Source organism: Agelaius phoeniceus, chromosome 15, assembly GCF_051311805.1.
Source record: "Agelaius phoeniceus isolate bAgePho1 chromosome 15, bAgePho1.hap1, whole genome shotgun sequence".
In the NCBI taxonomy this organism is placed as follows: domain Eukaryota; kingdom Metazoa; phylum Chordata; class Aves; order Passeriformes; family Icteridae; genus Agelaius; species Agelaius phoeniceus.
The window spans coordinates 7,971,949-7,984,788 of record NC_135279.1 but is presented as its reverse complement, the minus strand read 5'-3'; the positions used below and the strand labels follow the sequence as shown (position 1 = coordinate 7,984,788).

The window sequence follows — 12,840 nt, the reverse complement described above, 5'->3', positions numbered from 1 at the left end:
CTGTTTGGAAAAATAACTGCTTGTTGAGAATGACAAAGGACACAGGAGTTACACAGACAGACACCCATGTTTCAGCACAGGGGGAGGAGGAGGGGTCTAGAGCTTCACAGCTCCATTTCTGATGACACAGCAAGACAGCAGAGTGGTTCCATGGTAGGGAATTCACATGACATGCAGAGTCTGTCACCTGGGAAAGATCCTCTGTACACAAACCAGAGATTCACATTTGTAAAAGTGCAATTAAAGAGATAAAGGGTAAATCACCCAACATGTCGAGAGAGGAAAAAATTAATTGCAGTTCACATTCCATCTCCAGGCAAAATAAAGCATATTGACTAAAGGAGCTTATTGCTGGTGTAGTGGAGCTACACAACAGCCTTGGCTGCCATGGCTGTGCTCAGAGAGTGAGGAAAAATCACATTTTCAGAGAAGAAATGAGTTTTTGAATTGTCATGGAGCAAGCAGCTGGCACTCTTAATAAGGTGCTTCTGGACTAAGTTCTAAACAGCTACATTTAAGCAGTTTCAGTTCCATATTGGACACTTCTCATCCTGCACTTTCAAAGCACTTCAGGGAGAGGACCTCTCTAGCTTTAGTAATTATATGAGAAACGGTAGTGAAAAGGAGGTAAATTTTACCAGGTCAAATAACTTCTTATAAACCATTCTAGATTTTTTTTTTTTTGTGGGCTCTATCTAATGAATGAGAGGTTCTGGAAGTGGACCTGGGAGATGCAGCTTCCCCAGGCTCGAACAGCCAGGAGGTTTCCAGGAAAGCCCAGTGGCTGCGTGCTGCAGGGTGGTGGCCCAGGGTGTGTCTGGGAAGGGACAGCTCTGAGCCACAGGCACACAAACCAGGGGATGTTTCTTCTCCCAGAGGCACCTCCTGGCAGCCCTGGGGAGCTCCAGCTCATGCATCACTTGTGCTTGGCAGAGCTGTGATGCTATCGACCCCCACGTGCTTCCCCTGGCTCATCCCTCACTGGGTTTGCAGGGATGCAGGATGGAGCTGGCCTTGTGTTCAGATCAGCTCCCATCCCCTGCACCCAGTTACTCCCTGATTTCAAACATGCTCAGAAGCCAAGCCAGCAGCATCACACTATCTCCTGAAGAGCCCTACTGAGGTCCATTGTTCCTGACTACAATAAGAAGGTCTTCACACAAAGATGCTTTATTTTTACTGCTGTGGCTTGCTCCCATCTGGCCAGTGAGGAGCCCTTACAGTGAGCAGTGAGCTTCCAGCAGTGCAGATAAACCATTAAGAAAAGTGAGAAAACAATAACCATCTGCTCTGATTTACTGCAAAAGAGAGAACTCCCAAATCCTGCCTGGCTGCAAAGCTGTGTCTCCTTTTCAGCCCCTCAGCCTGTGCTTAGGATGAGTGAAATGAAAGACTTACCACAGGACAAGGCTGGTCCAGGCCAGGGGGGCCTGGCTCCCCCTTCTGTCCTTTGGCCCCTTTTCTCCCTGGTATTCCTCGTTCACCCTGTCAGCACAACAGGAAGGAATCAGGAGGAAGAAACACCTTTGGTTCATGTCTCACAGCACTCACAGAGTCCCAGTCCTCACCCAGAGTAAGGACACAGCTCTGGTGTGAGTGCAGCTGAGCAGTGAAATCACTGTGAAAATCTTCAGTTAAAGCTGGGTGGGAATATTGCAATAGATAATTTTATAACAGATTGACTAAAATGAGCAGTTTCTGCTGGAGCCCAGGTTGGAATCTGACAGCAAATGGGAGCAGCAGCTTCCAGCTCAGCTGGGCTCCTGGCTCCACCTGGGTACCCCTTTGTTTAAAGGTCCCTGTAACAAAACCTTTTACTTGGATCCATTTTCAAGGTCTATAAACCAAGACCAGTGATTCTGTGCAGCCTGGAGCTGCCAGGCTGCTCCATTTCCCCACAATGGTCAGGCTGGGCCTGAAATCCCTTCCAAGTGGATAGGAATTAACTGCCTGTCCTGCCCTGTGCTGGGAAATTGCAATTCCTTGGGCTGCAGTGGCTCCCAGGGCAAGAAGAGCAGCCTGTCCTGCCCCACAGCACCAGCACAGCCATAGCCCACTCACCTTCTCGCCTCTTTCACTTCTCTCTCCTTTCTCTCCTCTGAGACCAGGGAAACCCTGTCACCACAATTTTTAGGTGGGAAAAAGAAAAAAAAAAAGATTTTTTAAGTTTAGTGTGTGAATGTGTGAATGGCTCAGTTCAACACGAGCCAACTCCAGCCAAGAGCCTGTCCTGCCATGGTGAAGAATGACATTTTCTCCCTGTTGATTTGTATGTCAGCAATTTTTCAGAAAAATGGAGTGCTTCACCACACTCCAGTAACATTACAGCTATTAGAAATTTTCATGTCACTGAATCCCATACAAATATTCTCAGTTGGAAAGGGAAGCCCTGGCAGCACCTTTAGGTGAGCAGTTCCACTGTGCAGTGGAAGCAGCCCAGTAATGGGCCAAATTCAGCCCTTTCTGTAGCCATCATTCCATGGCCATTGTGTATACAGTGCTAGCTACATATTTTCCCAACAATCTCAAGTTAGGTGTGTGTTACTTGTGTTTCTGCCACAAATAATTAATGGTTTTCATACTCACATCCAATCCTGGCTCCCCTGGCTTTCCCTGCAGATGTAAAAATGACAATTAGGATGTGCTGTGTTGAGCTTGGTGCTGCAGACAAACTTAGATCCAGTTGATTAACATGGTAGTGAGGGCAGGGCTCACCCAGGACTGGAGGCTGCTCCTTTGCCCCCCACCAGGGCAGGGCTGCTCCAGCTCTGCAGCTCTGGCTGGACTCCCCACAGCAGGATTTTACACCCCTGTTTTAGGATTGCAGCCCAATGTCCCTGCTCCTCTCCCACACCTGTAATTACCTTTTCTCCTTTGGTACCAGGTAAACCAATGAGCCCTGGAGCACCAGGGAGACCCTTAAATGAAAAAGAAACAAAGCATTGGGATTGTTTCCCGTGAGACAGGTTTCTGTCAACAGCCAGAAATGAGATTTGGGAGAACAACTCACAGCAGGTCCGGTGTCACCTTGGTCCCCCTTCTCCCCACTGTCACCTTTCTCTCCCTTGGCACCATCCAGACCCTGCAGGAATGAAATGGATCAGCCAAGGATGAGCCCCCGTGCGCCCCCACCTCCTGCCCCTTCCCTGGGGTCTCACACCCACACTGCTGCTGGTGTTTTGCTCTTGAACACATCATCCAAGAAAATAGCTGAAATACAGGTTTTAAGCCTTTTGGTTTGGAAACCCTGGCTCTCAGCAGCCCTCAGGACTCTGTGCTGGAGGAGGGGTTTGGATTGTAAATGCTTGGAAGGAAAAATGGCTTGTTTTCCAAAATGCCAACTGCTGAACAGTAACCAAGGGATGTGTTGTGACAACAGGGACAAAAAAGCTCAGTCTCCAGAGCTGACAGGCCTTTGTGAGCCTGTAAATAATGCACTAGCAGCTGGGAAACTGGGTGACATTTAATTTATTGACTTACTTTAGGCCCCTGGATTCCTGGAGGACCCTGTGGGAAAGACAGTGGTGCATTTGAAAAAACCCAGAATTTAAAAACATACTCTAAACTTTCCTTCCCAAACCATTTCTTGCTCAAATTACAGGCTGACAATGGCCAAATACTTATTTTCAAGACAGGTGGCAGTTTATTTTGTTCTCCAGTATCAGATCAGAGGGCAGGGGAATTGAGAAGGAGCATTTTGTGTAACATAGGACAATAAAGCTCTGCAACACAAGCTCTGGGGAGTGGGAGCCCCCAGCAGCTTTGCTGAAGGAAGTGACAGGAAGCTCTGGGGGTGTCATGGTGCCACCACAGCCCTCCACACCCGGGCAGGGCTGGGATACCCCCCAGGCTGTGAATGCCACCTGAAATGCCACTGCTTTTGAACCATGGTCTCTCAAGGTGAATCTTGCACCCAGCAAAGACATCCCAGCCTTCCCAATGTCCTTGACAGCTCCTCTTGGAGCACTGTAGGCACCAAACCCCTTTGATGTCTCCCTCAAAAATGCTCTGTGTGTTCATCACCACCTGTATCCTCTCCCAGTGCAGCTGATGGCAGAAAGCTTCATGACTTGGGTGAATTTAGGGGAATATAGACACTGTCATGGTGGGAAACAGATTTTCCATCCCACAAGATTTTATCTTTTCTCCCAAGGAACAGCTTGGATTTTTGCAAAATGAGCCATAAACTCTGATGGACTCTCCTAAATTGGGTGCTTTAGTTTCTCCAAAGACAGATCAGCACCTCCCTGATTTTTTTTCCCAGATTTAAGACAGCCCACAATGATTAAACAGAACAAACCACCCTTGTCCTTTATCATATACAATAATAAACCTGCAGGAATCACTTCAGAGTCCTACCATAGGGCCAGGTAATCCAGGGGGTCCAGGCTCAGGGATGATCTGCAGAAGGGAATTAAACAGCACATTAACAAGGCTGTCATGAGTGGAAACCTCACAAAGCCCAGAATCACCATTTAATGCCCAATTAATTGCAACAGCAGCATCCAATATCTCAGCCACCAATACAAAATCTAAATAACTTTGCAGAGCTAAGTGTGTGAACTGCTCTTCCCTAAGGAATAAACCCCATTTAGACACTTGTAGAAAACTTGGGTTTTGCTGATGGATATGGGACTGGTGGGGGTGTCCTGCACCCCCAACTTTGCCTGGTCCTGTGTCATAGAAGAGACTTTATGTTGCCAAGATCTTACATGATTATTCTGCAGACATGGTGACCCAGTGTCTCCTTTTTCTCCTTTGTCTCCTTTTGGCCCTTCTGCTCCCTGAAAGATAAAAATGTGACACTGATGTGGTGCATCTTCCAGGAAAGCAAAAATGGGAGACAAATAGGTTTGTCTCCCTCTGAACACCAGCCTTGGCTCAGGCAAAGCTCGTGGTCATCTCTGGGGGACGTTGAAGAAATATTTTCTCTTCCTTGATACATTCTGAATAGGCTGATTAGAAATGGGAATTCAAAGCTCCACAGTAAGGTGGTGTGGAGAGGTCATTGCTTAAATCAGCCAGCCCAGCCCCATTCAGAGCATTTGCAGAAATGAGTGCAACAAAGAACCGAGGGCAGAGGGGCAGGGACACCAAAGGCACCTACCGGGGGACCTGCCGAGCCCATTTCTCCTGTCTCTCCTTTCTGCCCCGTGGCCCCCATGCTGCCCTGGTCACCCTTTGCTCCTTTGGGACCCTGCAAGTTGAGAAAATACAACATGTTTAGGAGAAAACTCTTAAAATAACCCCTCACAGCAGCCACTTCTGCCTCTCTGCTGTTTCCCTCTGCATCGCGAGCTCACTAGAACATGTTTTAACATTCAACCTCACAGATGCCAATTTTGAGGGTGCAGCAGAATTTGGCTGGGCTGCAGGAGGGATTCCAGCCATTTGGGGTTGGGAAGGTTTACAAAAAGATTTGAGACAGCATCTGATGAGCTGCTTGTGAAAGGAGCCCCTTTAGCTCAGCAGACACGGCCACAGCAGCATCAGCACGCTCAGAGCAGAGCAGGGGCTGCAGGCACAGGGCCATCAGTTCAGGGAGTCACAGCTGCCCCTCTCCAGCAGAGCTCACTCCTGGCATGCTGGATTTGCTTTTCAGACACACAGGAAACTTCCCTTTCATTTGGCTCCTGGCAAGGCCTCGCTCGATCCAGCCGTGCCTCACTCACCTTTTCACCATCCGTTCCAGGTGGACCTGGCAAGCCCAGCTCTCCCTGGAGGGAGACAAAGAAAGGGGAGTCCATGGTAAATTAAATTAAGGATTCATCCTGGGAAAGCATTGTGCAAGGAAATGAGTTATTCACATACAACTGTTGTGGTTATGGGTTTGCCATGCCAGGCTTAGGACCAAGGAGGTTCCAGTGACCCACCAGCATGATCTGGATATTGGCACAGAGACCTCAAAAGGCACCAAAATCCTGTCCCACCCTACTCTTTCAAGAGATACTTTTCTACAAATTACATTCTTCTTTTGAAGAAGCAGCTGGCTGCAGGTTACAGGCTCTTGCTTGTGAAGCAGGAGGAGAGCAGGGCCTGGGACACAGCCCTGGGACAGCAAAGAGCACACAGGGAGGGTGGCTCAGCACAGCCATGGGACTGCCAGCCCCTCTCACAACTGCTTCTCCCACTTCTGCCTCCTGCCACAGACAATGAGGCAGTCTCAGGGGAGCTGGGATTTTGTATGTCAGGTGTGGAACTGGGACTGGACTTGTTTCTGGGACACCATCCTCTGGAAGAAGGACAGAGACACGTCAACAAAATTTTGGCTTTTGTGTGAAAGCCACTGCTTTTTCAGCCAGAGAAAGGGCTAAATAGCACACACAGCCTCAAACTCCTCTGCAGGCAGCTTCAACTGCCTGATTTTGGCTTGGGAGACTCCTCATGGAGAGCTGCTAAGGACTGTGTAGCTTGGTAGAGGTCAGGCTCACCTTGGGACCTGGAGTGCCTTGGGGACCCGGTGGCCCTGGGGGACCTGGTGGACCCTGAAACACAAACAAAAGATGTTTGGTGATGACTGGCATGGACATGGCATGTTGTCCTCATGCTGTGGGGATGAGCACTCCCAGCCATGATCTGCCAGAGACACTCAGGTGAGTGGCATGGCCTGAGCACTGAGATGAGCTCAGCTGCCACAGAGTGCCCAAGGTTCCTCTGCCATGGGGCTGTTCATGCACAACACAACACAGTGGGAGCCAGCCAGGTGTACAGCTGCAAAGACATGGGCTAAGAGGCAAAATGCCTTTAGCTGGAGGTGGGACCCCAGTCTGATGGTCTGTTTTTGCATCCTGCCCACTCCAGCCAGCCAGCCTGGGAAGCAGCATTGTGCTGAAAACAGTGTCAGCCAGCCAGGGAGGTGCAATTAAAGAGGGGAAAAAAGGAGTTTGTGTGAGCACTAACAACAGGAAAACCTTGCACACTTAAAGAAGTTATTTTTCCTGGGCACTGCTGGATGCAAAGACCACAAACCACCTTGAGATGAACAAATATTTTCCAACTTGCAAATTATTTCAAGCAGCAAAATCTGTGGTCTTGCTCAGATGGAAGCCAAACCAGTATCATATCCTGGAGCACCTTTCTCCATGGCTGCACACTCAAATGCTGTTACACTTAGTCACACTGGAAGCCTTTCCAGAGCCTTGTCCTTGAGACAGGTCAGTGCACAAACACTGCAAACAGCGAGTAAGCAGGAGAACAGCAAAGTTAGTGAGGTTCAGTGATGTGCCCCTCAGCAGTCTCTGCATGCAGAACAAGGGACAGGGTCTGGGTCCAGCAGATGAAGCCTCCAGACATTTGATGGAGCCTCTCCAAGCACTGCACTCCACTCCCAAAGCTGCGTGCCACGCGGACATCTGGCAAACGGAAATTACCAGCACTTTGTGTATCCCTGCAGCCTGTTATAAAACAATTAGGATGGTTCTCAAATATGCCTGTAATTAAGTATTTATTCTATTCAGCCTATTTCTTTCTAATGAAAAGGTCAGGGCACTGTTCAGCTGGGCAGGTTAAGGCTTGGGAGCCCTCCCCCTTCCTCCCACATCCCAACTGCTGCCATCAAGCTCCGCCACCGCTTTTGCTGCTGCATCCTAAATATCCTCAGCCCCCAGAGGCAATCAGCTCTTTCTTCCCTCCCAGCCAGCTGTGTGCCAAGACAGAGATCTCAGGAGGAGACACAGGACAAGGGTGGACACATTGTCCCCATGGATGTCAGTCCTTTCCCACGAGCTTTGGCACAGGCTCACCTTGAGCGCGTCCAGGATTCGGCCGTCGTAGTCGATCACGACGGTGTCTCCCTGCTCCCCTTTCAGCCCAGGGGGACCCTGCAGGCAGGGATGAATCCTCATTAATCCTACAGCATGCAGAGGTGGCTGCTAGCAAAGCAAAGACCTGACATGCAGCGTTTGGGGGTTATCACCTTACAAACACCATGGATTTGACCAGTCCTTAGTCTGGCAGCTGGAAATGTCAAACCTCAAAAGGCCATCAGTTTGTGTAATGGAGAAGAGCATAAAAATCCTCATTTGATTACCCCATTCCCAGCTTCCCTCTTGCAGAAAAAAGGGTCACAGAATGGTCATGAGTATAAGAAAATTGGACTTGACTGATTTCCCATGCCAGCATTTAGTACCTGTGCAATCATTTGTTTAAATATGCACCATCTCTATTTTCTGACACTGAATAGATCCTGAAGCAATTCATCCACATTCTAAGCAGAAAGAGGTGGTGGGGAACAGCTAAGGTTGAGAAAAGTATTGTTCCAAAATGAAATCCTGAACATCCATACCCGAGGTCCAATGGAGCCAATTCCTCCCTTCTCACCAGGTTCACCCTGAAAATCAAAAATCATTTTTCAATGAGATCAAGTAAAATATAAAATATTTATCCTAAAAATACTGTACCCACCCATAAAGATATGCTTTAGATTAAGAAAAATTATGACACCAACAAGGGACTGCTTCTCCTAGCAGAAAATAGATTTGACCTGAGAATGAATATATTTAGCAAAAAACAATGTTGGTGTAACAACAAGAAGAGTAAGAGGAGGTCTCATTGCAGAGGGAGGGGAGTGGCCAGCTCGGGACTGTGCTGCTCTCCCTGCTCCCTGTGCTGAGCTCCATCTCTCTGTGCTGCTTCCACATGGCTCCCTTTGCTTCAGGCTGAATTTTGCATGTGCAAAGTTTCAGCAGAGATATTTAAACCATTTTCAAGGGGAAGTTTAAGGAAAAGTTCTGTGCCAAATTGTTCCTTTTTTCTTCCTCTTTTTTATTTTTTCCCCTTACCCTCATTTTCATAATTTTTTGGTTTGTTTTAATTGGAGGGTTAAAAAGTTATACCACTCTTACAGTAATGACCTGAAATTCTGTTCATGATTCAAAAGATGTTCCATTTGTCACACCCATGTTGATCCCTTTGCCAACCAAGTTAAAGCTCTCCAAAAAGTAAAAAATGGTAAAAATGTATAGAAAAAAACTCAATTCAATCAGCATTGCTACTGTGGTTCTAGAAAAAAGTTTACTGAAGTTCACCAGAGCCCACTTTCTTCCTCACACACACTGTCTTGCCCAGTAAGGGATCAGAACTCTTTAATACAGAAAATATTAGTGCATCCAGATCCTACTAAATCCAAAGCAGCTGAGGGGGTAAATAGCAGCCCACAGATGCTGTCTGGGGCTTCTCAGCACCACCCCACAAACCCAGATAATTTTATCTCTCAGCAGCTTTGGAGGTCAGGAGGACAGGACAGCTCTCAAGTGCTTGGGGCTCTGAAGCAACTCCACAGCCATCAATAACATGGGATCAAGATGTGATCAGAATTCTACAGTTTTTGAGGAAAAAGACAATTCAGTGGAAAATGTGCAAGTAGATGACTTACAAGCTCTTATACTGATCTCTGCTTGAACCCAGCTTTCATCAAATCACCAGGAAAAGTTCAAACACTTCTAATCTCACTTTTTAATGTCAGTTTTGGCACTTTATGAGGCTTTTAGAAGGCAAAGGTCCAAAACACCTCCTCAGCTGGAATCCTCTGTCTGAGCAGTGCTGTGCCCAGAGTTGCAGCTTTTCCTTACCTTCAGTCCTGGGAAGCCATCTGTGCCATTCTCTCCCTTGGGACCCACGCTTCCTTTTTCTCCCTGAAAACAAAACCCTTTAGACCAATGCTGTACAGGGAGGATGGAGAAAAGATTTCTTCAGGTTATCATTTCCTTGATTTATCTTCACTTTACATACACAAGTGAGCAGAGCTCTGCTTTCAGCTGTCAAACACATCACCTTGCCCAGATGCAAATGGGGAGTTTTTGAGATAAAAGTGAAACTTTCAGATTCAGCAATTTGGCTGTAGGTGGTGTGTTCAGCCATGGCCCCAAAACCACAGCATAGAACAATAAATTCACAATGTTTTGTGTTGGAAGGGGTCATGAAGATCATCCAGTCTCACCCCTGCCATGGGCAGGGACACCTTCCACTGTCCCAGATTGTTCCAAGCCCTGTCCAGCCTGACCCTGGACACTTCCAGGGATGAGGCAGCCACAGCTGCTCTGGGCACCCTGTGCCATGGTCTCACCACCCTCACACTTTTTTGATCTTTTTCCACACCACAGGAAAAATGTTTCTCATCCTGCCCCAGCTGTGATATGGTGCAAAAACCAGACAGCAAAAGGTGCTGCCCAGCACATGCATTAGAGGGACACAGAGCAGAACATACCTTAGGGCCCACCAGTCCTGGTTCCCCAGGGATGCCATCATCACCCTGATGGAACAAAACACAAAAAGTAAAATACACGGGCCTTGTACACACTTAGTAGGTTCCAACACATCATTTGACCTCACTGAGTGTTGCACAGACCCAAAACCCACTCAGGTTTGCAGGGGAGAGCAGCAGCAAGGAGCACAGGAGGCTCCAGGGTGCTGCCCTGCTCCCACCCAGCCCTGCCTCCCCTGCTCCTGGGAGGATGGATGGGCATCTTCCAGAATTTGCTCACAGCAGGTTCTGGCAAAGATCTTCTCCCACCTTCAACAGAAACTAAACATTAACTTCCTCAAGGCCCTTTGGGTCACAAAGACCTCCTGTAGCTGTTTCATGGACTGCATCACAAGCCACCAACACCCTCTGCCAGGAGGAGGTTTTCTGGTTTTGCTTGTGTTTGTGGTTCTCCTGGAGTAAAGCCACTTCATGGATGCTGACAAGATTAGTTTTACCAGCCAGTTATGAAATGTTAAAAACAAATTCTGGCCTGAAAAACACCCCTGGCCACCCCTGTTTTGGGCCAAATCAGTAAAAGAGGAAAGGCTGGGCCCTGTCAGTGCTTTGACTTCTCTTAAAGGCAGTGATTTATCCACTTCTCCACTGGGGTGGAGAGTTTGGGCATGCAAATCTCTCACAATCTTCAATGCCACACCCCAGCAGCATTCCTGGCCTCCAGGGGACATTTCCCATGGGACTGCAGTGCTGGGTGATGGCCATCCCAGGAATTCCAGACCCCTTCCCTGGGCAGAGAACATCCTCCAGGCTCATTGAATTATTGGAGAGAAAGGGCTGAGACCTACTGCTTTGCTTGGCATTTGCTCTTTTATTCTTTGTCTCTTGGGCAGATGTGGCTGCAGCTCCTGGCTTCTGGTGGAAATGAAAGCCAGGCTGCAGGCACAGCCATGCCCAGCCCCAGGATGGTGTGGGAGGGAAACTGAGGGAACACAGGGAAGGGCTGGTGGGGACAGCCATGACCACAGCCCCTACACCAGTCTCTGGCAATGGTTTTCCAAGCCAAGCAGAGACAGCAAAGCAAAGGGGAAACAAATAAATATAAATATAAATATAAATATAAATATAAATATAAATATAAATATAAATATAAATATAAATATATATCATTACAAATATATAAATATAAATATAATCTTTTAAATCACCACTTTACCTTTTTCCCCTGGACACCAGGCTCACCCTTCAACAGCAACATCAACAGAAGAGAAAAAAAATTAGGGACATGACAGAAAATAAGGCAAATTATGTGGATAATCAAAATTGATTGTAAAATTAAAATACTTGGCTTGTGCTGATCATATTCATCCTTCCCAAATGCAAGAAAGCACATTCCCACAGCACAGCAGATTGCAGCCCCCTGCAGCTCCCTCCAGCCCCATTTCCAGTTTGAGCATGGGCAGTGGATGTGATATTGAGGAAGTGACACATTCAAACATTTACACCCCAGTCAATGCCTTGGAATTTTATATCTGATATATATCAATGGGCTCAAGTCCATTGCAAAATGCTTATTTTCATCCCCACCCCTCTTACGAAGCATTATTTCAAGAATTCATGTTAAAAATAGGCAGATAATTCCCCACCTTTGGTCCTGGAGGGCCTCTGGCACCCTGTTGAATAGAAGAGTGATAGATACACTTGTTTGACAACAGAATAAAAACATTTCTAACAGTATTTTAATTCCAAAAAAAAAAATGACACAGATGTCAACTTCTCATCTTCCCTTACAAGTAGAGCTGTATTTTTTCCCTGTGCTCCCAGTAAATAATATCCTTTTATGGCTCATGTATTTTATGTATAATAAACACCTTTTTATCCAATGTAAACCTTAGCAATTTGGAGTTACAATGCCAGGTGGCTTCAGAGGGTCAGGAGTCAGCATACAGGAGCACCACATCCCTCCAGAAGAGCCCAGGGGATACAAAAACTGGCCTCTTTTCTCCCCAGGGCACAGGTAGCCCTGGACAAACATCCATTTTAGGGCACCTATAATTCCATAAGGGGATTTTTGTCCTCCATAAGGTACAACACAAACCCCCTTGCTGCAGTGAGCAGAAGGATGATGTTCAGTGGGGGTGAGGGGCAAACACAGAGATGCTTCTGAGCAATACTGACCATGACCCCATCCTCTCCCGGCTCGCCTTTGGAACCCTGCAAAAAAATAAAAATACCAACATTGAAACGATTACCTCTCATTCTCTGAAATGCTCAGCAATCATTAGAATGTTCCACTGTGTTATGCTTTAGCCTATTTTTTACTGAATAAATTGCCAGTGGCCTTCAGATTTGCAACAGGAATGAGCTGGGTATGATTTGGGGAAGAGATCTCCTGGCTGTGTGAGTTACAACCAGCACCTGCAATCCCACGCCCCAGGCCCAGCTCTTTGCTCCAAAAGTGAGACACAAGGTTCCCTCCTGCTCCCCTGCCCCACGCCCCAAGGCTTTGCTCCGTGAGCAGCCTCTGGAGCCCAGCTGTGGCTCAGGCTGGACTCGGTGGCTGTGGTGGCAAAGGGGACACCCTGCACCCTGCTGTCCCTTGTGGGGCGGAGCTGCCTGGCACCAGCTCGCTGCGCATCTCC

General features: G+C 47.5%; 1 protein-coding gene across 1 annotated transcript in view; it reads right to left on the bottom strand.

Annotated features, from left to right (window-relative positions):
* COL23A1 (collagen type XXIII alpha 1 chain) overlaps positions 1 to 12,840 on the bottom strand; it is a 184,864-nt gene that overhangs the window by 11,586 nt on the left and 160,438 nt on the right. The window contains exons 11-29 of the mRNA XM_077186588.1: positions 12,377 to 12,412; positions 11,845 to 11,871; positions 11,415 to 11,441; positions 10,205 to 10,249; positions 9,570 to 9,632; positions 8,285 to 8,329; positions 7,743 to 7,820; positions 7,371 to 7,394; positions 6,432 to 6,485; positions 5,673 to 5,717; positions 5,108 to 5,197; positions 4,713 to 4,784; positions 4,360 to 4,401; positions 3,481 to 3,507; positions 3,011 to 3,082; positions 2,865 to 2,918; positions 2,587 to 2,613; positions 2,062 to 2,115; positions 1,399 to 1,485 (exon numbers count right to left, since the gene is read on the bottom strand). Of these exons, the coding sequence (XP_077042703.1) occupies positions 1,399 to 1,485; positions 2,062 to 2,115; positions 2,587 to 2,613; positions 2,865 to 2,918; positions 3,011 to 3,082; positions 3,481 to 3,507; positions 4,360 to 4,401; positions 4,713 to 4,784; positions 5,108 to 5,197; positions 5,673 to 5,717; positions 6,432 to 6,485; positions 7,371 to 7,394; positions 7,743 to 7,820; positions 8,285 to 8,329; positions 9,570 to 9,632; positions 10,205 to 10,249; positions 11,415 to 11,441; positions 11,845 to 11,871; positions 12,377 to 12,412 (969 nt within the window). The remainder of the gene's footprint in view (positions 1 to 1,398; positions 1,486 to 2,061; positions 2,116 to 2,586; positions 2,614 to 2,864; positions 2,919 to 3,010; positions 3,083 to 3,480; positions 3,508 to 4,359; positions 4,402 to 4,712; positions 4,785 to 5,107; positions 5,198 to 5,672; positions 5,718 to 6,431; positions 6,486 to 7,370; positions 7,395 to 7,742; positions 7,821 to 8,284; positions 8,330 to 9,569; positions 9,633 to 10,204; positions 10,250 to 11,414; positions 11,442 to 11,844; positions 11,872 to 12,376; positions 12,413 to 12,840) is intronic.